Raw genomic sequence first — 27,473 nt, 5'->3', positions numbered from 1 at the left:
CGGAGAACATGTTCCTGATCCCTTCGTCATCAATTTTTGTGACCCGTGGCCCCGTCACACGCATAGCTCAAAACATGAAGGCTGTACGCGTAGCCTGTCCCCCAAGAAACACGCCCGCGAGGGTGGGTGTGTCGTTGGGCGCGTGGACAGCAGCCCTATTTAGGGAAAGCGAGAGGGCGTGTTCATGGCCGCTGAGAACGGGGCTCCGCTCTGCAGCGGGCTGTTCGCCGCTCACTGGCGCTCGCTATTCCACCCCCTCGCTGAGTTAACAGTCCCGTCACCTGTGAGGCTGTGCCCACCCTGGGAGATGACAGGTTCGAAGCGCGCCGGGAACACAGACCGCGAGAACGGCAAAGCGTCGGCTCTTCTCCCCCACGATCACCTTCCAAAGCCGGGTCTTCCCTGCCCGCCAACAATTCCCTTCTGTTCCGTTTCCTGCCACATTAGCTTCCCTACAGGTTAGTGTGACTCTCTGGATACAGCGTGGATTCAAGGGCCACATCATCAAAGGCCCGAAAGGTTCAGTTACAAAAGCGAGCCCTGGCTTCTCATCCGCAGACTTCTGGTCTACCAGCGATCCGCCGCCTATTAGCAGAGCTCCAATGCACCCCTCGGGGCTTGGGGGAGACTTTTCGTACCTCCCCAGCAGGTAGGTCATGGGAAAAATAGTCTGTTCTTCTTGCAAAAAGCCACACAGACGGCCCCTGTGCACTGGGGACTGCCGAGCGAGGTGATGGCAGGTGAATGAACCTCCAAAATCACCCCTCAGCACGCCCGACCCAATACCACCCCGTCTGCGCACAGGCTCTAGAGAAAGCAGTTTATCTTCGGGGTCTGCGGACCCCGGGAAGAGGAAGGAATGACGCAGGGACAGTGCCCGGGCTCAGAGTGTGAAGCTGCTGTGTTAGCTGGAGCCTGTGGACCACTATCAACAACGGGGCCATAGCTGCGACCTCTCGGGGTCTCCGTGGCGACACCAGGGGGTTCTCCCAGTCCTGAAGGGAGTGTCACAGGAAGTCGTGAGTGAAGACGCTCCCTGGGCTTGACGGGGTGGAGGTCAAGGCTGCAAGGTCTAAGGTGGGAAGGACCCTGCCCCAGACCGGACGCCCTGCCTGCTCACATCCAGAAGGGGAGTCTAAAGTCCAAATGGGTCCACGTTATGGTAGAAAGGGGCTAAGACGTGTACCTAGCGCAGGGCGACTTCTGGCCTGAGACAGATGCGCGTGCACCTCCCACGGCGGGGACTCTGGGTCGCTCTGTCCCCCACACCCCAGCCAAGTTGTATACATTTTCCCAATTGCCAAAGGCATCTTTTGTTCCCCTCTGGGGTCCGCTGGGGACTCAGCGCCATCGTCGAGACACAAACACCAGTTCTTTGGCAGAATTTCCTGATGCTCGTGATACAACTCACAGGGCCCGGCAGCCTATCACGGGTCCCCTCCAGTGACGACCTGTTTGCCCACCTCCTGCCCCTCCCGCCACTCAGGGGCCGCGCTTCCCCTCCCGATACCCAATACCCGTGCCTGGAACTACACCTAGAACGAGCCACGCGGGGCTGTTTCGGTTCTAATTAACTGGAATACAGTCACATTTAAAATTCCACATCTCAGCCACACAGGGCACGTAAGAACTCGACTGGGACGCCCCGAGGGGCTCCCAGGTTGGTCTGAGCAGGTGCAGAACAACCGCCATTGAACTCAGTGCCAGCGGACCGCGCGATCTGGAAAGCCCGTGTGTGGCGCACAGGAAGGACGTGTGGATGCCGGACAATGTCCGCAACAGACGTGTCCACCACAGCTCCAGCGGGGGGCGCTGAGGTAAATGCGAAAACAAAACATCACTGCCCCGCCGCCTACGGGTGCCTCCCTGAGAGATCTCTAAGGTCAAAACGAGGGGTTTGACGTCCCATTCGAAATTGTTATGAGAGCCCTGGCCAGGTGGCTCAGTGCGTTGGAGCGTTGTCCTGGGCACCAAAAGGTTGTGGGTTCAGTCCCCAGTTGGGGGCATACGGGAGGCAACTGCTCCGTGTTTCTCTCTCCCATCGATTTTCTCTCTCTCTCTCTCTCTCTCTCTCTCTCGCCCTCTCCTTTCCTCTCTAAAATCAGTGAACATATCCTCGGCTGAGGGTTACAAAAACTGTTCAGGGAAAAAGATTGTAATAAGTGTTAGAAAGAGGCAAGATCCTATTAACAGGGCCATCTGCAGCCTGAGATATTTTCGGTGCTTCCGGACAACCCCGGCTGGGCTGCCACAGGAGGTTTCGGAAGAATCGCCTGCACAAGAAAGAGGAGGAAATGACTGCCGTGTGGTTCCTGACCGGGCTCAGGTCTGTGAGGTGACAGGTTCCCGGTCCGGCCTCGCCCACACTGCGTCCTGGCCCGGTGGGACGGCAGCCTCCCTCCTGCTCGCCGTGGGGACGCGGTGACGCCAGGGACCCAGAGGGTGTGCGCGAACCTTGTTCCTGCCTCTGATGAGCAAGTGACCTCGGGAGTTAAGGAAGCCCTTTATTTCGACGGCCTCACTTTCCCTCATCCCAGGGCGCGCGGGGGTCACGGAGGCTCCCTTCTGGCTAACAGTTCCAGTTCATGGTCCCCGCGACAAACTGGAAGCCAACCGGACGCCCTTCTCTTTCCGACCATGCCGGGCAGACGGGCAAAAGGGCGTTCTCCAGGCCTCGTCGACGCCCACGCAGTGACCTCCCCGTCCCGCTCCCCCTTCCTTCTGCCGCACTCGGTGAACACGCCATCGGTGACATTCATCAAAAAAACACTCAGGTGGCTGCTCCGCCTACTATCTAGGAGCCTCTTCCAGCGCCTTCCCCGCCCGGAGAGTTTCCTTCTCCTGCTGCGGGATGCGGCGTCAGGCACTCGGTCTCAGCTCTCATGAACCTTTACTGTGCGTCTCTGCCTTCCTCGTCACCTCCTCATCAGCTGTCACGGACTCTTTCCCGAGGGGCCCAGCAGCCCCCAAAGCCACACCTATTCCCGCAGGCTGCCTTCTGGTCCTGGGCACGTACCACCTCCCGAGGGAGGACAAAGGGGCAAGGAGGTCTAAGGCATAAACTTGCCCCTCTTCTGTTCACCTGATGGTAGGCGGGCGCTCTGTGGCTCCGAGACGGTGACCGCCCTGAGACCACAGACCTCACAGAGCTCGATCCAGCCAACGTGAAGAATAACCACCGCCACCGAAGGGCCCCCAGAAAGAAACGCAAATGGAACTCCTGTTTTAAAAGCATTAGAGTACGGACATCGCTCCTGCTAATGTATATTTTCATAGGAGGCAGAGCGGAGGTGTAATGGCCTGGGCAAATGAGATTTCTTTTGCAAGTTATCACAGGGCTCATAGTGTCTGTGTTTTTCTTTGCTGTCCGCGCAAAAGCAACTCACATATCCGGTGTAAATGGCGACGGTTAAGGAGCGAACTCATCAAGGCGAAAGGGGCATGTATGTTTCACACCCACTGGCGTCTTTGGCTTCTCGCGTTTCCCCGACCTTGTCGGGGCTGGGGGGAGAGTGTGAATGCACACACTGGCGTTGCTGGGTTCTGAATTCCAGTTCTCCTGTGGAAAGGAAATGTCACAACAGCTTGGGCAGAGTGTTGTCATTTTTCTTACTTTCTTCTTTTATCAAATGCAGCCAAAAAAAAAAAAGATGGACATAGGTACCAGATAGAAGTAGAGTAAGAAGGGCCCTCAAAATTATTGTCGCCAAAGTCTTCTTTTCGACCCATTGCTATTCTAGATATTAATTCTTCATCAGGACGGACGGTGATCATGTAACTTGCTGGCCAAACCAAAGGACTAGTGGGAATGAAAGAGCGTGTTCTTAAACTCAAGCCAGAATGATCGGCACAAACCAGCTCTGTCCTACAGAAATCGGGAAATATGGTCATCCTGCCTACGAAACGCTCGTTAAACACCTATGCACTCCCTGGCCAGGTGGCTCAGTGGGTTAGAGCATCATCCAGACATGCCAAGGTTGCAGGTTGGATCCCCAGTCCGCACGTGCAAGAATCAACCAATGAATGCACAAATAAGTAGAACAACAAATCAATGTTTCGCGCTCTCTCTCGCCCCCCAAATCAATAGGCTTTTAAAAAATGATTTGTTTTATCTAAGATCTTATTTATTTATTTTTAGAGAGAGGGGAAGGGAGGGAGAAAGAGAGGGGGAGAAACATCATTGCGTGGTTGCCTCTCACACGCCCCCAACTGGGGACCTGGCCCACAACCCAGGCCTGTGCCCTGACTGGGAATCGAACGGGGGACCCTTTGCTTTGCAGTCCGGCGCTCAATCCAGTGAGCCACACCGGCCAGGGCATATAAACTTAAAAAATAAAAACCCTATAAACTGTTTGTCATCCTCATAATTCTAATAAGCTTCAATTGTTCTCTTTTGCCCTGATACCCCTCATTCTAAGTTTTGGCTCTAAATTCTAGACGCTCCAAACTTTCCCCCCAGAAGTATCCATCTTTTATTACAGACCCCAATAGCGATCGGCAGCTACCGGACTTCAAGCAAAATATGACGGTTGAACCAAAGAGACCTAGATCCATGTAGCTCTTCTCTCTCTAGAAACATCGTGAACTCCCTGGGAACAGAAGTCTGACCCGTGTGCTTTCCCGCAGGGTTGGCTAAGGCCCGCCCCCCTGCCGGGACTCGCTGGGTACGGCCCAGACCAAAGGGAAAAAAATCGCCTCCCCTCCTTCATCCTTTCCTTGTGGAAAACGGGGAGGTGATTTCATTGCCTTCTCCCCCCGGGGAAAGGAGAGGACTCGGAGCTGAGCAGCTAATTCTCCAGAGAAAGTCACCACGGGAAAACAAAGTGGCATTATTTCTATGCAACAATGACACATATCATACGGTGTGGCGACGGTAGCCTGCAAATGCGCTCAAGGGTTGCTACGTGCGCAGGCCGAACAGCCGCAGCAAAGGCTGCCAGGGTCGCGCGTTCTCGATGAACAGGGAGCCCAGAGCCGGCATGAGCCTCTCTGGCTGTGGCTCAGGGACACCGGCGGACGCCCTGGTGCCGCGCCGAGTCCTGGGTCTGCTGAACCAGGCCTCCGGGCCAACGGCGGGAGGCGGTCGTAGTTATACCTGCGCTCTCCTTCTATCACCACGCAGATTCTGAGCTCTGACTTTTTCGGGCCCCGGATGACTCCGGAATGCGGAAGACCAAGCTCGCGTGAGTCAGGGGCCTCGTCACATTCCCAGCCGGCACTGAGGCCGCCCGAGAGCGACATCGCCACAGACAGACAGCATCTGGGGCCATCTTCATGACCTGAGCTGCACACGGTACACTCGTTTTATTACAGGTCGTCGGAGAGTGGGCGGATCAATTTTTGCCAAATCTCAAGGAGAGGAGAGGGGGAGGCTTGATTGTTTCCTTGCAACAGGGACGGAAGGTCATCCCCACCTGTAGTTGCTTCCACCAGGGAAGCACAGGCTTAGCGGTGTTTATGTATGAAAAATAACTTGAAATCTATTTTTTTCAATAAAAGTGTCAGGCTTAAGGCTCAATTACAATGATGCATGCCCGTTATTTGGCGGTTCCTGACAATAAAACCTCCAAACAGGTGAGCTATTCAGGTAACAGAGAGGCAACATTTATATGTGTTATTTGAACTCATTAACAATGGGCTCCTGGGCTGAACATTTAGGGTTGCGTGTATGATGGAAACGCTAGTGTCTTTGCTCTGGTCATTAATAATATTTATTGAATACCAGCAGTCTGGGTACGGTTCCCAATAAATCACGAAAGCACTATCCAAATCTTCAGTTTATCATGAAAATAAAGCAAACAGGACCAAACGGCTCCCTCTCTCTCTCAATCATTAGAGTAAATACCTAATTCAAAATGTCACTCCATTTCTTTGGGGGATGGGATTTCCATCCCAGAAGAGAGAGTCTCGTTAAAGTCCTGTGGGTGTTCTTCCAAAAGATTTTAATATGTTTATTGATTTTAGAGAGAGAAGAAAGGAGGGAGGGAGCAAAAAGGGGGGAAGAGAGAGAGAGAGGCGTTGATCAGTTGCCTCCCATACACACCTCAACCAGGGACCAAAACCACAACCCAGGAGTCACTGTGCAAAGTATGTGACTGTGTGACCGCTAAGCTGTACACGTGAAACCAATACAAAATCACATGGAATTTAACCTGGAATTAAAATTTAAAAAGAACAAAAACGAAACGCTGCTTTAGTCAGATTGGGCTTATGCTGCCTGCAGGAAATCGATGGGAAAACCAGCTATTCGGATTCCCTAACTGCAAATGCCTTTCCTTCTAAAAACACCAACGTGCACAGCAAAACAACATGGCACAAGCTTTTGAGGTCTATCAAATGCCCACCTCTTACATTCAGGACATGGGCTCCACGGGCCTCGGCCCTGGGACCAGGTAGGGTCTGCAGGTGGCGTCCAGACCCGTGACTGGCCGGGCGGGCAGCCCTTCCGCGAGGTTCTGCAGGTGGGGGTGCTGGGGAGGCGAGCGCTCCCTCCCAGGGGCTGAGCCAGGGGTGCGGTTGTGCAACCTGGCGGCAGCCACCTTCCAAATGAGCAAAAGGAGGGCCTGTGTGCAAAGAGCTGCTATGCTCCCCAAAACTTGACTCCTCAGCCACATCAGCAACCCCAGCGTCTTTCCTATAAGTCTCGCTTTCACTTCAAACAACCCCAAGCCCACAGGCCCATCTCTGCAAGGCAGGGAAGAACAACTGTTGAACCCCCTGTGTGTGCCCGCCTCCCGCTTCTACTCGCCACCAGTCCCCGGGGAGCAGATCACAAATAGCCTGAAAAAAAATCCCCAGGCTCAAATTCCTCTCAACTCCCTCCTCAAGGAGCTGTGGCTGCTGCCTTCTCTCAGAGCCAGGATTCCTCTTAAAGAGGGCAGGAGGGACAGAAGGCAGGCAGGTTTTATGAAATCACCATGCATTTGCTTTGGTCAGTTAGCCCAGGTTACCAGCGTCGATTCTATCAGCGCAGAGAACAATGCCTGGCACATAATCAAAACTCACTAAACTTAATATGCTTCTATCTCCTCATTATCCACTGTGCCCAGAGTGTATTCAACATCTCGTACGTGCCGAAGAAACATCTGTACTGAACGTACACTAACCTTTTCTCAGTTAGTTTGTAGGAAATATTTACATAGAAATAATACTACTTCTCCTACAACTTTAGAAAATTATTATATTTGCCAGCATAAGCTCCAACAGAACTACGATGGCCTAGTTTGTGTCTTCATGATATGGACCTTAGATACAGCGTCTATTTCCTGGAGACGAACCTTTCCTTTTACCGTAGAAGTGAAGTTAGTAGAAGAGGAAGTGAGACAGTTTATGTGAAACCCAAGCACAGTACGGAGCCGCTGACCCAGAGGGCGGACCGCGGCCACATACGGAGTTTCAGCTCTTGCAGTGGGTTAGTCTGAATCCCGAGGCAGTGTGGGTGCGAGTACCCATCCAGTGTCCAACATGTAGTAAGGACAAAGAATGCAAAGGATTTCTTATACGGGTTTCATGTCGGAATAATAAGGTGGCTGGCTCTGTTGGTCGGAGCGCCGTTCCATACACCAGCAAGGTGGCGGGTTGGATTCCCTGTCAGCGCCCGTATGGGAAGTAATCAATCAACATTTCTCTGTCACATCAATGTTTTCTCTCTCTCTCTCTCTCCCCTTTCCTTTCTAAAATCAATAAACATATCCTCAGGTGAAAATTTAAAAAAATTTTAAAAAGATTTTGGGTGTATTGGGTTCAAGAAGATAGAGTATGAAATCAATTCCATCTATGTCTCTTCAACTTTCTTAATGTGGCTATTAAAGAAGTTTTAATTGCCTGTGTCACTTGTGTTACATTTTTATTAGCACTGATGGCAAATGTTGTACAAGTATATGATGGTATTATTACTCTATTCTGGATATTAAAATCATACAGAGGAAAATGAGAAGTTTTATCCTTGTCGTAGGAAATAAATGTTTTACCTGCATTAGAGCAAAAACTATTTGAGGGCAAAAAAAAAAAAAGTGATTGCTTTCCTCCAATTCTTACATCAAAATTGCCTTTGTATTTTTACATAAAATAGACACTTATCAAACCTCATTTCTGCTTTGAAAAGACGGCAGGCCTGCCAAAGTGACCTCGGACGGCGCGCACTCCGGAGGGCGTGTGGTTAGGTGACCCTCGGCTGCTCACCCCCGATTTCTTCCCTCTGACGTGACAGCTTCCTTCCCGAGCTGCAAACCCGAAGGCACAAGCAAAGATTGGCACGCAGGCCGCACTGCCAAGAGGTCAGACTGGGGCGGGGGCGGGGCGGACGGACGGACGGTCGGACGGGACACACGCGCATCCTCTCATCGGTGACGCCAACAGCCCCCAACATGCTTGCAAACGGTCAACGATTGGGCAGCTGTTTCTCTTTTCTCTTACACACGTGCTCATTCCTATGGCTGGGGACACACGGCGCTAGATTGCTGCTACACTCCACTTACAAGAAGAAATAAAGCAACACGTCCTGCTGGACAAAGGTGCAGGACTGAACCTCTCCATCCCTGCCTCGCAGGTGTAACATCCCGCCTGCCAGCGATTTCTAGGGATGCTGCCGTCAGTCCGAAGGGAGATATTTTCAAGGTGCTCAACAAAGGGAAATCGAGGGACTTATCTTTCTAGAGAGTTTTAGCGGGGTACAAATCGTTCGCGAAGAACCTTCAGGGACGCGATCCTGCGCTACCCGGGCTTTCAGTTGGGAGGCCCAGGGGGCGGGCAGAGAGGTGGGGCGTCCCGAAGGCCGTGTGGTTGGCGCGGGTGTAACTGACTTGCTGGTCAACCACATTCTCCCAAGATCGCTCTCCTCCCCCAGAAAGGCATTAAACTCTACACAGGATAACGCCACCAGAAAACTGCCGTTCCTAAGCACAGGGAGAGCGAGCGAGGGAAGGGAAGGAAGGAGTCCGACCACGTTAAAAACTCCCCCACACCTTCTAAATAAAACAACGTAATCCACAGTCTCCGTGAATATTCTCAAGGCCCACGCACAGGTGAGTTGAGGTGAGGAGGGAAGATGCTCCCATAAAGCGTTGCTCCTTGAAAATTTAAAATCCGATGCTTGTCTAAATTTTCTGTAGGGTCTAAAATTCAAGACATTAAAATCAGTGCAGAAGCTACTACAGAATTAGAAGGTTTCTCGCGTTTCTTTCATGAAATTAGGATCAAAGTGAAAAACCCAGTGTTTCTTTTTCTTAGTGTTGATTTGACAACATTTTCTGAGCCCCCATGGGCTCCACAAGAGGCAGAGGCCAAGCTCTTGGGGCACAAGGATCTTCATTTTCTTCAGTACTTTCCTTGGACTCAATTACTATCTGTTTCTTTAAGTATAATTTCCTCATACGAGCAACGGCAACTTAATACATAACCCTGAACATTTCAACGGAGATATTCCGGAAGTAAACTCATCAAAAACGTCCAAGCATGTATCCACTTGTTACAGAGACCGTAATTCCTAGGAACCAAAATTCAGTCACCTCAAAACTCGGCCAACACGGTGAGATGGTCACGTTCAGTACGTTTAAAAAACAGGGAGTACTTTGCATGCAGAGTGACAGGTGAGCTGCGTGAGCACCCCAAGTTCTCGGTGGCATTGCTGCCGAATCGAGTCAGATAGGGATCTGAGCTACAAACAAATATGTTTCTGACAACTCATAAGCCGCCACTAAGCTCCAAGCACCTTAGCGTAACTACCCAGCCGCATGTCTAAGTGAATTTAATCGAGTCAGAAACTGCAGACTAACTGCCGCAAATGCAGCTTATTATTTGTGCAATTTCTAGCACAGCGGCAGTTAAGGAAAAATAAACGGCTCCATTCCATGCGGCAAACATGCTTTCTTCGAAATAAACCTTTGTATCCATCTGTCATTCTCCCTCCTACGGCCACACTGCTGGGGGCCGTGGAAACCGAGGCCGCCCACCTTGTCCAGCGCCGCCGCGCTGCTGAGTGCCGGCGCCGGCGCTCACGCTGAGACACCCCGAATCCGAGCTGGGGCCCCTCCTCCTCTGCCCCCCACGGCCTTGGGCTATCGGCCACCCTTTGACCGTTTCCTTTATTTCTCCTTAAGACAGTGTTTCAGCCACTTAGCTGCACCGGAAGCCCCGCATAAACCTGTCCGTTCAACCAAGCTGGCCAACGTGCACCCGGCAGGGGGCAAAGAGGGAGGGTTTCCTTCCACTCACCTTGACCCTCCCTCCCTCCCTCCCTCCTTCCTTTCCTTCCCCCCTTCCTTCCTTCCTTTCTTCCCTCAAAGCACTTCTCCCACCTGTGTTTGGGAGGACAGTCCCCAACACTCAAGGCAACGTCCTTGGCACCTGGGAGAAGGCGGTGCAGCCTTCAGTTTTCCCGTTTCTCGTTTGTTTTCACAAATCACTTTAGCATGTGAAAATGCCTGGTGCTTAAGCTTCAACATCCAAAAAAAAAAAAAAAAAAAAAAAAAAGGAAAGACAAGACAAGAAAGAAAAAGGGCTTTGGGGACCCAGGTTGGCTGTTCATCCACAAGGGCCCTTTCTTATCCGCCTGTGTTCTGTCCACCCAGCTGACAAACCAGAGGGCACTCACCTACGTTACGGATGTGAGTCACGCAGGACTGGACGTGGCGGGTGGCCGGGCCCAGCATGCACAGCGGATGCCACGCGGTTCGGGCAGGGCCCATGTGGGCAGAGCTCAGGGGAAGGGGTGCGGCGGGGGGAGCGAGGTGAGCCGCTCCGTCGCGGCTCGGGCTGCAGTTCCCCCTGGGCTCTGGAGAGTCGATCCATTTGTTGAAGGGAAAATGCACGGAACCACAGAGCCCTGGACTCCGTGGGCCGTCCCGGGGGAGGCCCGGGGAGGAAGCCGTGTACTGGTTCACGGCTCCATTTTGCACGCGGACGGTGGCGTGCTCAGTGTAGGAGAGGCACGAGGGACCGGTGTTTGTGTCCTTCAGACGCTCAGCTGCGTGCTGAGGAGGGTGCATCAGGCACCCCAGTCAAGTCTCCAGATGCTCAAGAAGGGCCCTCAGTCAGACCTGCCCCTCTCGGAGGGGCAGCGCAGCGGGTGTCTGCGGGGACAGCTATCGTGCTTGTCCGCGGTGGGCCTCGCGGGGACGGGGCGGCTGCGGCGCCAGCCAGGCCACGAAGGGCCTGAGCTGCCTGACTCCGGGCTGAGCCGCCGTCCAAGGCCCGAGCGGCCAACCCCGAGTTTGCCTTGTGGAGCCGCCCGGGGGAAAAAAATGCCACTTCCTCTTCTAATAATGTTAACCAGCTCCTTAAATAGTAATTAAAAATATCTCAACCTACTTTGTTTCCTCCTAGCTCTATGAGAACTTCCTTTAGACATTCGTCACCCACACGGCTCACCGGTCCTTCCTCTGCCTCTGTCGGGGCCGCGGGCCCTTTGACCCGACTCCTCACCCCTAGTCGCCTGCCTTGCCTCCGCCGCACCCCGCACAGCACCCAGGGGAGACAGCTACTTAGTCAGCACTTCCCTGAGGTTTAGCTACGTTCTGACTGATGCGTGCGAAGACTGCCAGCCGGCTGGGCGGAAACCGCCTACTGCACACTCCCAAGTGTGCAGCGTTTACTAATCACCCCTTATTTTTAAAAGTCGGGGAGAAAAGCATTTGCTATGCCCTCGGTTTTTTGTTGTTGTTTCGAAAGCAACCCATTAAGTAACTAATGACTTAGATGTGAAAAGTTGCTATGAAAAACCGAATGTCACCAGTCACTAGAGACAGTGTCATGAAAAGGAGAAACAGCGGTAAGTCAGCCAGACAAAGCGCGGCAGGAACCCCCGCAGAGAAGGCCCGAAATGTAGGCCTTTTCCCATCGGATCGCCAGACAAGGATTTTTTAATGCCTCTATAACGGTTAATTCCTTTATTTCCTTTGCAGTTTCCAGTTTATATCAGCTTTCGTATTAATTTTCTTAGTATAATATTACTTAGTATGTCTCGCCAGGGATTGCTTCATTTAGTGCAAAAAAAAAAAAAAAGAAAGAAAGAAGAAAAGAAAAGTTGAATGGCGCTGTGCATGCGCAACGTGCCAGCTGCGTGCCTCGGCCCCTCCGAGCCGTGGGGCCTGCGGCGCGGGGTCTGCTGCGCCGGCTGCTGCCCTGCACGCTGCTTGGCGGCTCCGCGGGCGGGTCTCGGGGCCGCCAGACCAGTGCTTTGCCCTCATCCGCAGCCAGACCTGCCCTCTCCCCTTGGGGGGCATGCCTTCTGTTACTAACACAAATGTCCAAACACCACTGCGCAAGACGGGCTACAAAACGCCTTCCCATCGATCACGTCATGTCGTCACAGAACCACCCCTCTTAGAACGGACACACGAGTCTTCGCCAAATGCTGACCCTAGGAAGGCCTGTGCAGGTACCATCATTTTTGTCGGGCCGTGGAGTTGGCGCCCCTTAGACGGTGGCTGGGAATCTCCGGGCCAAGGAGAGCAGTCTGGGCTTAACCAGAGTCGTCTTCACAGCGACCGTGGGACAGGCGTTATCTCCAGATGTCCAACGGACCAGACGTGCCCGCGGTCCCTCGGCCGCGGAGGAGCTGGGACCCTACGGGAGGGACACCCAAGCCAAGGCCCGTGTCCCCTGCCAACTCCCGGAAGCGCGGGGCCTTGGCGAGGCGGAGGTGAAAGCGCCCGGCCCGGCCCAGCCCGCCTGTGGGAGAGCGGACGACATTAATAAATGCACGATGGCAGCGTGGGGCATTGGGGCTTTACAGTTTTCAATGATAAAGCAGTTTTAATCTCATTCTTTAACTGTGCACCATATGACTTGGCACTGAGGCAGAGATTGCAGTGTTTATTTCGGTTTTTAAAGTCAGAGCCAGGAACCTGAACTGTCTTGAGTCTTCTTAAAAATTCCTCAGGCTATTTCAAGAAATACTACTATACACACACACCATCATGCCTTAAAATACCCCCGCTGCTTCTAAGTTGGATTTTATTTGGACTTTCACCAACCCAGGAAGCCTTTGACAACCAGAAGCTTCCAGATCTTTCTAGTCGATGGAGACACACCTAGATTAAATAATCCCACTCACAAAGTGTGATTTTGGTGCCCCCGACCTCGGCCCTGTTCCATGTAACCCCCGAATTCCCCTACTCTCTGGAGTAGGGGTCTTTGGCGACCCCTTCGCCACTCTTGTTCTAACAGTCTCCACGCGATGGGACCACTGAAACCCTCTTACGTCAGCATCTTCCTCTTTTCCTGGATTCCTCCGCACCCACCGGCACATCCTACCCCGCCCCCCAACTGTTGGCTGCCGGCTCAGCCGGGCCTGAGACCCAGGCCCAGACGGGACCCTCGCTGTTCTTGTGGCCGGGCGCCGGCCCGGCGAGCTCCGCATTTCCCCAGCTGGCTTCTCCTCGGACCGCGCCAGCTGTTCATCGAAGTAAGGAACCCTCCTCTGATCCCCCACCTGTGTGCCGTGAACGGGGCACCGAGCAGGCCACTAGCTCTGAGAAGGTGTTGCCTTGTGCCTCCCTATCAGGGGCCCCACTGAGCCACACAGGGAGTGCCGCGGTTAGAGCCCCCACACCGAGTGGACGCTGGAAAAGCCTTGGGTATTCCGACGGGAAGAGTACGGCAGCCTCTTCAATGCAGAGAAGTAAAATTCTTTCGTTAGTTTCAAAACATCCATCACTGCCACCCAAGGGACGCACTGGGGCACATGACTTTCTACAGGAGGAAACAGGGGGACAGGTTTCGAGTCCTTTGCTTGGGGTCCTCATCTTGCCGGGGTTGGGCTATTTTTCCCTGAGCGGGAACTGCTACTGTCTTCGGGAGGGACCACGGGAGCCTCTCAGGAGTCGGGGGACAGAGCCTGACCTTGGAACACATTCTGAAACAGCCCCCCCGAACACAGCCGGGTCCCGCCACTTGGACCGGCCGATCCTGCCGCTGCCTTTGGGCTGGTGGCCGCCTCCCCACATGCGGGCACCTACACAAGCATCTCCCAGAAGCCCACGCTCCCCATGAATGACCTAGCAGCTGGGCTTGATGCTCAGCATCGCAGGCAGCTTCTCACGAGCTCTGGCAGGTGAAGTTACATCTCTTAAAAAATGGATCAGATGCTAGTCGGGGAATAACATATAAATTGCCATGAAAGATTCTAGTATCAATCAGTAGCGTGTTGCGTGGAGCCGGCCCCGGAGTCCGTACCGGTGCTCACGGCCGTTTCTCCTAAGAAGGGGCTGCTGCTCGTTCAACGCCATCACCAGCAAGTCCTCCTCGACTTGGGGGCCGAGAGAGGCCGACTCGCCTGACACAAGACCAGCAACGACGTGAACACAGGGTGACCAGGTGCTTCGAGGACACGCAAAGCCCGCCTGTGATTTCGGGGGGACTCAGGTGGTCCTCGCTGGGACCTCGCCGCAGTTTTAGGCTAAGGAGTGCAACGCAACCCCCTACTTTTTCCTTCCGTCCCCTGTGCTCTAGCTTCGTACCTGAGATTCCAATCGGTCATCAGTAATTCTATGGGGTTTCACGACCGACAGTGAATCGTGAAGATTGCTACAAAGCTCTCGAGGAGGGCGGCGCGTCTCCTTTCTAACATCTTTATAGAGATTGGCTGGGTCACCATCGGTTAGCAAGGGCAGGACGAGCAAGCGGCACGTGGGAAGGGTCTGACAGCCTCAACGACGGGCATGTGACAGTGTGTCACAGGCACCAGCTATCGGTGACGAAAGCCTGCGTGGGACAGGGCGGCAGAGTCTGGGAAAGGACCCAGCAGGCGGGGGGAGGGAGGAGGGGGAGGAGGAGGAGGTCTGGCACTAAACTTCGATTTGATCACGTTACGGGAGCAATTTTCTTGAAAATTCTCTGCCCCCCGCTTCACTTACTTATTCCCCCACCCACGGAACACGGGTCGCCGGAGGCGGACTTGAGGGTGCTGGCGAGCCCCCTGTGGAGTTACAACGAAGAGGACTTAGCCTTAAATTCCACCCAAGTTGACAGGTGAACGCCTCCTTTGCTGTAAGGCTACGATGTAACCGCACCTGACACTTGAAATACAAACACTGTAGTTCATTAGGGTTTCCAAACTTTCAGGCCACGCTGTCACCAACCAAACACTTGAAATAAAAACATTGTAGTTCATTTGGGCTTGGCACACCACAGAAGGACACATCAGATACAAGAACACGCAACCTCGACGTGCCTGGTCTTTTTAAAGCAAGGACTTCAAACAACCATTGATCTCCAAAAGCTTCTCCAGCACCATTTCTGTCTCAAATTACGTTACTTTCCCCAAGTTTTAGAAGTCTTCATCCACGGGCTCCCTCTGCCCTCTCTTTGCCGTGGCGAGAGGGTGAACAATGTCGACCGCCAAATGAAATAAATCTGTTCATGTCGCACACGTGCACGGCTCATTTCCATAGATGATCATAAAGCGACAAACCCCGGCGAGGCGGAAATGCGGCGCCCGCTCATTACTGTAAGCGATGAGCACCTTGACACGCTCCGCGGGCGCGCCGGGGCCAACGACGTTGCGGGGAAGGCTATGGAAAGCTCTCCCCAGCCCCTCCACGTCCCCCAGGCTCCTCCGGAGCATCTGAACCTCTCGGCTAAGTTTTCCGCAGGAATGTCAGTATTAAAAAGGAGTGCAAAGGAACGCCAGCGAAGCCCAGGAAGGCTGACGCGGAAGGGGCATTTTTCAGAAATTACAGTCAGCTGCCTCCCCTTGGCGCTGAACGTGGGCCCCGCCTACAGCCCACCTGGGCTCGCCCGGCTCTCGTGGAGTCTAGTAAGCGGCACCTGCTTCTTGATGTCTTTTAATACGTCCTGTGACCTGCCTCTCAGACGACTGGGAACTACCTGTAGACGCCACAGCACAACGGCGTACGGCTTCCAGGTAATTGCTTGCTTCATCACCCCATTGTCGGCTCCGGCCATGACACTCCGCGCCCCTCCTCCAAGACGCACATCGCCCCGGCCACCCTCTGTCCTCTCCTCAGAGACTTCACCTGCCGCCCTGTCCAGTCTCCCCGGGGAGGCCCCCGCGCAGATTCCTTTCTTGTTCTGCACGCACGCTCTAGGGCGCTAGGACGTGTTCTGCCCCCGACGCCCGCACGCAACACCCCGCTCTGCAGCCCGAGCGTCTCCCCTCCCCGTCCTGCAGCTCGCGTGCTCTGCAGGTGTGTCCGCACGATCTTAAAAGCCTGTCGTCCCTTTTCCTCACCCAGCCCCTCAAGCCCCTCTCCGCTGACGCCGCCTTACATAGCTTAGGGCACAGGCAGAAGAGGAGCTGATCCGTCTCAGTCCAAGGGCCAACTCCATGGCCACTTTCTGAGCCACAAAAGCTCCACCGCGCCTTGGGGAGACTCATAAAAAGTGAAGCCATAATAGTGAACCTTGTTTTCCAAGGTTTCCTTCCGCTATAATTTTTTTTTTTAATTCTCACCCAAGGACATTTTTTGTAGCTTTTAGAGCGAGAGGAAGGGGGTGGGGAAGGAGGGAGGGAGGGAGGAGGAGAGACATCGATGTGAGAAACATTGATGGGTTGCTGCCTGCATGTGCCTTGACCGGGGATCGAACCTGCACCCCGGGTAGGCCAGAAACCGAATCTATAAAGTTCTGTCTACGGGACGATGCTCCCAGCAGCTGAGCCACAGCAGCCAGGGCCTTCCACTTTTTGATTTTATTCAGTACCGCATTTATTTTCACTGCAGAGGTCTTTTTGCTTTTTCCTTTAACACAGTTACAAACAAAATGTAACCATTATGATGGTCCAACCCGGGTCCTCTGTTTCAGTATCTAATGTTACTGCTGAACACACAGAACACTGGACAGGGACTGTCTGAAGTCCCAGCTGGGAAGGCCCCTCTGGGCCCATGGGAGGTCTGTCCCCGCGCAGAAGTCCCTTGTCCATGAATTTTAATGCGCACTTTACAGAACGTGCTGTTTATAACACTGCACTCGCTTCAGAAAGCTCCCCGGTAATGCCATTACTGTTACAATGATTCAGCTAAATAATGTCACCTGGCCGTCAACACTGAGACCGGGGGGCCCAGGATTTAATAGGAGAACAGACACAGCAGGGCTGTATGTTCAAACAGGCTCAGCTTGAAGAAAACTGAGAAGCAACGAAAACAATTGTAACACACCAAGTGCCAACACACCAAGTGCCAGCTGGTTTTCCCGTCTAGAGAAGTTACGGAGGGAACCGAACCCAGTAACGCAGAGGAAAGGATACAAGTTGGCTGACAAACACAGTATCTCCAATGTGTGAAGGGGCTCTTTGAAGCTCTTTTACGGAGAGACACATTCTTATTTCTTTGTGAGCTTCCTGAGCCCACGAGGGTGCAGCAGGTCACAGGTGCGCCGGAGAGGCCTCCTCCAGCTCTGTGATTCGGGGGGTACAGGCCCCCGACCCAGCCCGGCCACACACACACACACAAACAGCCTCCTGCTCGGTGTGGAGCAGAACTGCCGCAGGGCTCACAGGAGGCGGGAGACGCAGCCTTCGAACATCTCTCACCCTCCCAGCATGTCTGATCGCTGCTTCCCAGTGGTGCGTCCCTCCACGCCAGGACGCCAGGTCTTAAAACAAATGGGTGCTTTTTCTGATTTTTAAGGGGAGGAGTCCCTTACTTTGGTTCTCGAAGGAGCGAATCAGGCTGCTTCGGAGGATGCTCCAAATTTAAATCCAACCAGCCCCCCCCTTTTTCTGCCTTAGCGACCGACCGGGCTAGACTCTGGGCAGGAGGTGGGGAGCCAGGGCCGCTGCGCTACGGACTCAGGTTTCACCGAGCAGCGCCCGTCTGATTTGTTCAGCTTCAGAGAGAGTTTCCGCACATTTCTGGGCTGTGAGTGCACCGTTGAAAAGTCCCTTTTAGTATCTCCAAAGAGAAAGAGCAAGAACAGTCTCCTAGAAGTCTGTCCTCCCTGTGGCTTATTCCGATGTGTTCACAGAGCATCCAAAAAAAAACAAAAAACCAAAAACCCACATATTCATCTATTTTTAGTACGTTTTAGCAAAAAAAAAAAAAAAAAAAAAAAAAAAAAGGAAAAGTCCCAGCAATCTGTAATTAACAGGTGAAATCATTTGGTTTTATACCCTTTCTTAGATTTTTTTCATCAACGTGTGATAATCCTCAGGCGCCACCCACACACTTGGCTCCCAACTGTCAAGGAAGGTAAGAAACGGCACGTCCCTCAGCCAGCCCGCTAGCGACTAAATGGGAGTCTGGTGCCAGGACCGTAAATTGTTCGAGATTGTTGGACATTGGAACCCTCAGACCAGTACCCTGAATACGAGGCGTGAGGTGCTGCCGCCACGGGGTTTCTATTATAGAATAAGCCTTGGCCCTAGCCAGGGGGCTCGGTTAAAGCCTTGTCCCATACACCAAAAGGCTGAGGGTTCGACCCCCCAGTCGGGGTGCGTGTGGGAGGCAATCGGTGGATGTTTCTCTCTCACATCAATGTCCTGCTCTCTGTCTCTCTCTCTTGCCCCCTTCCTGTCTCTAAAATCAATAAACATGTCCTTGGCTAAGGGGGGAAAGAGAGAGAGACAGAGAGAGAGAGAGAGAGAAAAAGACAGATTGGTGATTGGGAGAAAGCTAAGAAGTTAGTCCAATTAAATAATCCCCACTTAAAACCCCAGCCAAACCACAAACCAGCATCTCTCTCTCTTCCTCTCTCCTAGAAAACACCGCACCGTTTTCCTCCACCGTGGTCTCCCTGCAAATCCCCACCGGCCTGGGAACGGGACTACCCATTCAGGGACAAAACCGAGCGAAGAGCGGGAGGACTCGGCCGGAGGCGTGCGGCCCAAACACACAGGAGAAGCAGCGTGGCCGCGGGAGGAGAGACGTCCTGGCGAAATGAGCACCGTGGTCGCCTGTCCGCCGCCAAGCGGCTTGTTGGGGTTTTAACCACGGTCTCCTGCCAGCGCATCTGCCTGAGCTGGGGGATCGCTGCGCTCCACCCCGCCTGGCTTCTCCTGCCCCCCGTTCTGCTGTGGACCCCCCTGTTTGTTCCCCTTCATGGGGCGGCGGCGGGGGAGGACAGCTCTGTGCGTATCTTGGGGTCAGGAAGACGCCACTGAGAATGGAGGGACAGGGCCTTCCCAGAGGCACCCGGACCCTCAGCCACCCTGCGGTCACCGTGGCGCCCGCCGAAGCCTTCCAGGATTGGACCATGTGCACGTGGGCGGGGGGTGATGTCCAAAGGTCCAAAGGCAGGACGTCAGACAGGAGCTTACACATCCCCCCAAACCCGCACCCTGATGCCCCCCGCCCCCGGGGCCTGTGCCTGGAGCCCCCTTGACGTGACACAGTCAGGCCTGGGGTTGGCGCCGCGACAGGAACGCTCCCCGAGCCCTTGGTGCGGCCTGCGAGCCCAGGGGCATGCCCGTCACGGCCAGTGTGGGGCCAGGGCGCCGACTCAGGGCAGACGTGCTTCTTTGCTGAATAAATCCTCGGCGGAAGGTTCGTGAAGGAGGAGGCGCGGCGTGCCCACCGCGAGCGCTCGGGCTCCCTGCCACACCGAGCGCGGCCGGCTCTGCCCGGGACAGCAGCGTCCTCAGATCGCCCCGTGTCCCGCCCGCCCAGAGCCACTCAAACCTTGAGTGTGTCCCTGAGCTGCCGGTGGTGAGGCTGGGAGCAGTAATAAGACGGTCTTTTTTTTTTTTTTTTTAATCGAAAATGGGGTTTGAGGACATAACCAAAACAATGCAGCTCGTACTACATACAGATTTTAAGTTGCCTCTGGACGGTCTCTGAATCGTAGATGACGAGGCTGTCACACAAGGTCCCCCAGAAGGCTCTGTGCTTTCCCAAGCCCTGGAGGGGGCTCCCTTCTGGGCCCAATCCCGGGCAGCACAGCCGTGAAATAAAGAGGGGGCGTGCGCCTGTGCCGTTGCTCCCCGGCTCAGCCAGCAGCACCTGGAGTCTCCGGGGCCCCGGGGTCACCCTGATGGCGCCGGGGAGACGGGCACAGCAGGAACGAGAAGCAGCCTCCAGGTACCCGAGGAGGGATTACATCCGCACAAGTGCACAGCGCTGCTGCAGGCCCCATGACTCCCCGAGACCCAGCCGATGGGGGGCCGCCCGCTGCTGCCTGGGGACCCCAGTGCCGTCCTGGGCACCCCCCAGACAGCCCTGTAAGACCTGGGCAGCGTTTCCCACAGGGAGCCCCTGCAAGCCCCAAACACTCAGGGGTGAGCAGCAGCTGTAGGCTCAGTCCTTCTGAAACCCTTACGGAAAAAGGAGGAAAGGGACCCAGCTACCTAAGGAAAAGTCCTTTAAGCATGTGCCCCTTGGACTTACGCCGGAACCAAAGCAAAGTCCTACAGGAGGATGGGATGGCTGAACTTTGAGGGGGGCTAGCCGCCGCCTCCACCCCCCCCCCCGAAAATTGTAAGTAGTTGGAAACCTTCACAACGGACCCAAGCTCGATCAGGCAGCTCTGCCCAGAAAGGCCTTTGTCCCAAGTCCCTTCACCAAGTTGACCTCAGCTGATGCTCCCCTGCACCGCGTGATGGACAGACCAGGGGATCTTTTTTAAAATACCAGCGCGGGCGGGGGCGCGAGGGGAAGGCAGCCCCCGCAGCGCCCGCTCAGCGCTCGCTCTCACCTCACTGCCTTGTGGCTCAGGTCGCTACTGTCATCGCAAACACAACCTCCCCGGCCCCCCCCCGCCCGAGAAGCCCCGCTCTCCTCTGTGTCACAGGCGCACACGCGCGCACACGCGCCCAGGCTCGGTCCCCGGCGGCGTTACCTGTTCCTGCTGCTGCGCGGATTTCGCGGAGGCGCTCGGCTCCTTGGCCGTAGTCATGATTCCCGGGCGCTCGCCGCCTCGGGGGCAGGTGCGATCGGACGCTGAGTTTGGAGCCACCCGAGCGCAATCGGCGGGGAGGACCGGGGTTCAGTCCATACTTCCCAAACCGCACGGCCGCCGCCGGGGAGGGCGGGCGGACCAGCCCAGCTTCCCCTTGCAATGCCAAGACCGGGGAGCGGATCCGGAGAGGGGAGATGCTGCGCCTTCAGCGGGGCTTCTCCAATTAGCAACAGCCTCTGCAATCGCCACAGAAACAACGATAACTGCTTAGCAACCGGCAACTGGCGGCGCGGTGCAGGAAGGGGACCCGAGTGTGCGCGCCGCGCCCGCCCGCCTCCCGGCGCACGGCGCATGCTCGGCTGCGGCTCGGCGGGCTGGGGAGGGGGCGCGGGGGCGCGGGGACGGGGGCGAGGGGCCGCCGGCGCAGGGGGCGCGCCGTGGGAAAGGAGGCTGGGGAGGGGGCGTCGGGGAGGGGACGCGGGGATGGAGGGGGCTCTGGGGACAAGGGCGCGAGGGAAGGGGGAGGGACAGTCGGAAGAAGAGGGCGCGCTGTGCGACAGGAGGCTGAAGAGGGGGTGCCATGGGGTATCAGAGGCCTGGGGAGGATGCGCCTGGGACGGAGGCGGGACCCAGACGCGAACGCAGCCGGGTGCGCCCGGGCACAGCCCCCGGAACGCGTCCCCGCCCTCTGCCCGGCCCAGGTGGCCGACCGCGCGCCCCGCAGCAGCAGCAGCGCCCCCTGAGTAGGCCCGCAGGTCGCATCTGGGCGGGGGCCCTGAGGAGCCACAGGAGGGAGGTGCTTTGTTTTCCCTTCAGCCAGGTGCCCGGCGCGTTCACGGAGGCGAGCGGTCTGCGGGCACCAAAGCACAACCCCTTTGCTCGTGCCGGAAGCCAGGAGCGGAAATCTCGGCCTTTATTTTTTCCTTAAATGTCAGAAAACTTGGGTCTCCTCTGGTAACTCGAAGACTCCCCTGTGTGCCTTTGAAAAACCATCCGGGACCTCCAGGGTTCCAAGGAGAGAGCCCGTGGGGCGACCCGGTGGGAAGGCCAGGGCTCCGCGCTGGGGCCGGAGCTCCGGGCCGCTGGGGCAGAGCCGGCAGCGGGCAGCCCTGTGAGGACCCGCAGGACCCAGGTGGACGACCCAGGTGGCCAGGAGAGGAGAAAGCCACGCGGGGAGTTCTCTGGGGGGTCCTGCTCGCGGTAGTTTGCAGGCGGGCTCCGCTGGTCTTCCAGAAACGTGGCCTCCCTGCCGGCCAGGGCCCTCGTGTGTCCCCTCTGTGCCTTAGGGGGCTCTCTGTTAAGGCCCCTTCGCCTCCTCCCAGCCTTGCCCTCTGCCCCCACCAGCAGGGCTGCGGGTGGGGCACGTGGTGGGCTGGGCGAGCACCGCCACCTTTGCACGCAGCCCGGCAAACGGTCTCAGCGAGGAAGCCCCTCCGTGGGCCTCGCTGCCTCTGGCCACCCTCCTCTGTAAGACGGGGGGGGGGGGCAGGCCCGCGCCCGCAGGACGCAGAGCAGGTCAAGGAAGCGCCGGCCGCCCGCCCCCGTGCAGCTCCGCCCGCAGCCCCCGACCCCCCATCATTGAACAAAACACACCAGCCAAATCCAGGGCACCGTGTCCCTCTGGGGTGACCGCTGAGTCCGGAGAGGGGGCGGAGCTGCCTGGTCACTGGGGCCAGAGCCTGAAGGACCCTGGCCTGAGCCTGTCCGCGTGCGCCGGGAGGTGCAGCACGCCGCCCAGAGCGCCAGCAAGGAGCGCCCGGTGCCAAGCCCTCCACATGGCTGAAGGGGGCGGGGGCTGAGAGCGGGGTCCCCTGCAGGACGCGGAGTCCCTGGGCCGGGCCCCCCAGGGCCGAGGACCCCTGTGGAATCCGCTGTCATGGCCCTGCTCTCAGCGTGTGGGGAACACGGGTGACCCGCAGCGTTGACGGGAGGGCCCGTGCCGGCCCAGCAGGCGCTCAGGGGGCTCCGTCCGCAGCCGGTGACAGGCTCCCAGTGAAACATGGGGCCACCGAGGTCCCCAAGCGGCCCTGCCGTGTGGGCTCCAGCCGCAAAGACTCGGGAAGGAGGGCTGGGCGGTGAAGTGAGCCGCCTCTGTCCCCTCACAACTCGGCCACAGTGGCCCCCGGAGGACTTGGGTGACAGACGAGGTCACCGTCCCTCTGCAAACTCTGTGTCAGCAGTTCAGGCTCCTTCCCGGGCATCTCAGAACCGGTCGCTCCTCCAGCTTCCTCTCCCGTCAAACCCCCGGGGGTGGGTCCGACCTCAACCCGTCATCTGGTAACATCCCCAAAGGGTCCACGGCTGACCCACGGCGGCCACGGCCGGCCCCCCGCCCAGACCGCTGCTACCCAGGGGCAGGGGCGGGGCCCTGGGCGGCGGCGAGCTGCTGGTTCCCTGCGGCGCTCAGGCCTGCGCGCGCTGGGGCCTGACACGGAGCGCTCCTTCTGGGCACGTCTGTCCCACTTCTCAGTAAAGACCTTCCATGCGACGTTACATCCAACATGAACAAGGACATAGTGCACAGTCCGCACGCGTTCGCCAGCTTCTACTCGGCACTTCAAAGGGGTTTCCTGCCGGCAGCCGGTCATCACAGCCGGCGCCGCCCCCCGCGCAGGCCCCCACCCTCGTCCAGCCGCCCTGCTCTCCGGAGCCACGGGTGGGGACGCGCGAGGCGGCCTGGCCCACAGGCGGGCACGCGGTGCCCCCAGACCCCTCCCTGGGGGTTTCTGGCACGAGGGTCCCCATGGCCGGCTCTTCTGCACACTCGACTTGGGCGGCTTTTACAGGAGAAAGGGCAGGACTCCCTGGGACGCGCGGTGACACGGGGCACGAGGAGGACACGCCCCGGGGCGCAGGAAGCCCGTCGCAGGAGGACAAATTCCGCTGCTGGGAGGCGCCCGCAATCCTCAGAGCCCGAGACGCAGAGCGCGGAATGGAGGCTGCTGGGGGCCGGGGCGGGAGGGGGCGGGGTGGCCAATTCCAGCCCAGCCAGCTTCCGTTCCGCCATTCTAGACCCTCGCTCTGTACCACTGCGCCTCACGCTAACCGCACGGCATCGCACGCCTAAAAATCTGTTGACGGGGGAGGTTTGCAAAGGTGGAGAGAGGGCCGCTTTCCCTCCATGTTTTAAAACGCGCCAGTATCCCTCCAGAGGACAAACACCGGGCTCAAGTTTACCCTTCAAGTCAGAGGCCTGTGACTGTCACTATGGAGACAGAGAGGCCGCCTCCCGGGAACGCCTGCAACCCAACTCTCCCGAGTGTTATCGGCGGCACTGTCGTCTAAAGCTCATCAGGCAGAGGAAAGAGTGACAACTGCAATATAGGACGCGCTGCCGCCCACGGCGGTGCAGCCCCCAAAAATGTATGGAGAGATTTCTGGAAAATAGCACACAGCGTTAGTGCGCGCGCAGGAACTGTAGGCTGCGGGAGTGCGGCTCGGCTCGGCCACGGACTCGGGGGGCGGGGACGGGGCGTAGCACAAAGCTCCCCTGCGCCTTTCCCAAAGGGGGGCCAGCGATGCTTTCTTGCCCCCCGTAACGATGGTAAGACGATGGCTGCCCAGTCCCCAGCTACTCTCTGACGCAGGCTCTGCTGTCTCCCCTGTTTGGCAAAAGGAAATTGCTACTTAAGAGAATTACAATATGACCCCACCGCGGCCCAGCCAGGGAGCAGCCAAATCCGAGCCGGTCGCGCACGCGCCCGGGGCCACCGCGCGCCCGTGAAATGCCTGGAGAGGAGAGGGCTGGACGGCGTTCACCCGCCGCTGTGCCAGGAACACATCGAGCGTTTTATATATAGTGCCGTAATTAATCCTTCAAAATCCCTTAGATACATAGTGCGTTAATTTGGCAAGGCCGCTGCAACACAGTAGCAGAGACTTAGAGACTCACACAACCGAATGGACTTCCTCACAATGCCAGGGGTTCTGGCCACGGCCGCCCTCCCGTGTCCTCACGTGGTCCCCCCCATCCCCACCCTCGTCTGCATCCTCAGCTCCCCTTTTCACAAGGACACCCGTCGGTTGGACAGGGCCCGCCCATGTGACCTCATTTTACCTTCATCACCTCTTGATTCTATTTTTTTTTTTTTAACCTGTCGTGAATCACTTTTTTATAAAGCGGAAGGGCACCCCTTCCAGACACTACACATGTTACTCAGGAAACAATCTGTTCAGATCAACTTGGGTCTTTTCTTTCCCCCCCTGTTTTTGGTGAACTCTCCTCATTTACGTAAATTAACCTATTTTTACCCATCGCCCTACCCTCTACCCCTGGCAGCCATCAGCTTACTCCCTATATCCGTGGGTCTGTTTCTGGTTTGTTTGTTTTTTTAATTTATCTGTTGTGGATTTTTTTTAAAGATTCCACACATAAATGGCTTATTTCACTGGCATAATACCCTCTAGGACTACGTTGTCACAAAGGCCAGGCCTTTGTCCCTTTCATGACCGAGCGATATTGCGATGTATACACGCACCCCATATTCGTTATCTGTCCACAGACACTTGGGTTGTTGCGGTTCCGGGGCGGCCTTAAATAACGTCGCAGTGAACAAAGGGGTGCGGATACCCTTTCAAATTAGTGCTTTTGTTTTCTTTGGACATATTCCCAGAAGTGGAATTGCTGGGCCATAAGGCAGCTCCCTTCTTCCTTTTTTGAGGACCCTCCCCACTGCTTCCCACCGCGGCTGCACCAGAATGCCTCCCCACCCACAGCGCACGGGGCTCCCTTCCGCCACGTCCTCGCCAGCGCTTGTTGCTTGTTGCCTCATTGACGGGGGCCCTTCTGACAGGTGTGTAGCGGTAGCTCCTCGCGGTGTTCATTTGCATTTCCCTGATGATTAGTGACATTGAGTCCCTTTCACGTGTCTGTCGGACATCTGCGTGTCTTCTTGGGAGCAGGGTCTATTATGAATCACCTCTTTAAAGGACCCCCCCCTCCAAATACAGTCACGTTCTAAGGGGCCGGGGTCAGGATGTGAACACGCACCTGTGGGGGAGGACACAATGCAGCCCACAACTCTGACTATTGGCCCCCTTTTCCTCATGAGGGAGCGGAGCTCGAAATGACCGAGAAGCTCTCCCAAAGCCAGACAGGAGCGGCAACAGGCAGACCTGGCGTTTGGGAGCGGCTCTGCCGATCAAAACCTCTGTTACGCAGTCTTACAAGTCTCCCTCCCTGCGTCTCCTCAAGCGCCTGCCGAGGGCTTGCGCCCAAGCTGGTTTCCTTAACTCTCCAGACGAGGACTGGCTTCTGCTCGGCAGCAGGCAGGGAGAGGGGCTCGCGGGGACCTTGCTCGGGGTGAGTCCCTCCCTCCCTGCCTATGACGGATCCCGTTTGGAGGAGCTCGGGCGCGTCCCCGCGTCCCCGCCTTTCCCCCGTGAGCGCCCGCCCCTCTTGCCAAGGGGTAGGAGGGAAGCGGCTGCCAGGGCTGGGCCTTTGCTCTGCCACGGGGAGCGTGCGGAGCAGCCACAGCCCAGAGCAAGGACGGCGCTGGTGGCCGGTGCTGGGCTGGACCGGCCGGGGCACAGGCCGCGGGAGCACAGACCTGCCCGCGGGGACGTGGCCAGTGGCTCCTGTCGCCACGTTACCCTCGTCCCTTTGTCTCCGGTACCGCTGCCCCACGTCACGGCAAACCTCTGCCACCTGCCGCTCCCCTGAGCGGGCTGAGGCACAGAGTGCTCCGCCAGAGGCGAGCTCGGCGGCCTGCCGGCGGGGCCTAGTGCTTCCCTCCCCGCTCCGGGTGGGTCCCCTGAGGGTGGTGGTGCAGGCTCAGCGGGTGAGGTTGGTTTGCCGGGCCCCCCAGCTTCTGGAGGCCTCTCTCTCATCCCTCTGTGCCCAGCCCCTGAGTAGCCACTCAGCTCCCCTTGCAGAGTCCCTCCACGGGGAAGTCTCTGTGGAGCACCTATAGGTGCAGACAGCAAAACCGCCTACAAGGCACAGACACGCCGGCCGCCTTGTGGCTGTAAGGCAGAGGCCAAAATATCTTTCGAGTAGGACCGGGAAAGGTTTGAATTTTTTACCACTAGCCATGGTCGAGAAAAGCTACTTCCAACGTACAATTCCCTAAACATAAAAGAGAGTATGGGCAGCAAGATCAGGGTCCATGGAGAAGGAAAAATGGGGGTTGGGGTGGGGAGAGAGAGAGATTGATTGATTAAAGAACTGGCTCACTCGATTGTGGGAGCTTCCAAGAGCTTACAGGGCAGGGCAGCTGGAAATCCAGGCAGAGCTGATGCTGCAGGTCAAGTCCAAAGGCTGCCTGGACGCAGAACTCCCAGAATTTCCTCTTCCCAGGTAGAGATCTATCTTTTCCATCCTGTGGCCATCAACTGATGAGATGCGGCCCACCCGCCCTGGAGAGTAATCTGCTTTACTCAAAGTCTACCGACTGAAATGTTAATTCCACCCCCACACAGATACGCAGGAAACCCAGGACTGGTAGCAGGATCGGTCCGTGACTCTTCAATTTCCTCTCCTTCTCCTCTCTCCCTTCCCTATCTTTCCGCCTGGAATGCGTGCTCCAGCCTTGAACCTTGAGAGCAGGACCATTCATGGAAGCACAGAAAGAGCCTGGGCACCAGAGGGTCTTGTGATGAGTTACCCTGGCAACCCTGGGCTGCTCGCCCCCAACGTCAAATGCAGGACAAGGCAACGCACACCTCTTTTTATAGGAGTC

At 56.4% G+C, this 27,473-nt stretch overlaps 1 protein-coding gene across 3 annotated transcripts in view; it reads right to left on the bottom strand.

The window, feature by feature from the left end:
• DPP6 (dipeptidyl peptidase like 6) overlaps positions 1-27,473 on the bottom strand; it is a 484,609-nt gene that overhangs the window by 244,906 nt on the left and 212,230 nt on the right. The window contains exon 1 of one of the 3 annotated variants that reach the window (XM_054574778.1): positions 20,734-21,099. The exons of the other annotated variants lie outside the window; for them this stretch is intronic. Within the exon in view, the coding sequence (XP_054430753.1) occupies positions 20,734-20,790 (57 nt within the window). The 5' untranslated portion in view covers positions 20,791-21,099. Of the gene's footprint in view, positions 1-20,733; positions 21,100-27,473 lie in introns of those variants that run through there. 3 annotated transcript variants of the gene reach the window in all.

This window comes from Pteronotus mesoamericanus, unplaced genomic scaffold (genome assembly GCF_021234165.1).
Source record: "Pteronotus mesoamericanus isolate MK-2021 breed Mesoamerican mustached bat unplaced genomic scaffold, CSHL_Meso_final contig_265, whole genome shotgun sequence".
NCBI lineage: Eukaryota > Metazoa > Chordata > Mammalia > Chiroptera > Mormoopidae > Pteronotus > Pteronotus mesoamericanus.
The sequence above is the reverse complement of the archived record's forward strand: the minus strand, read 5'-3'. Positions and strand labels throughout refer to the sequence as shown.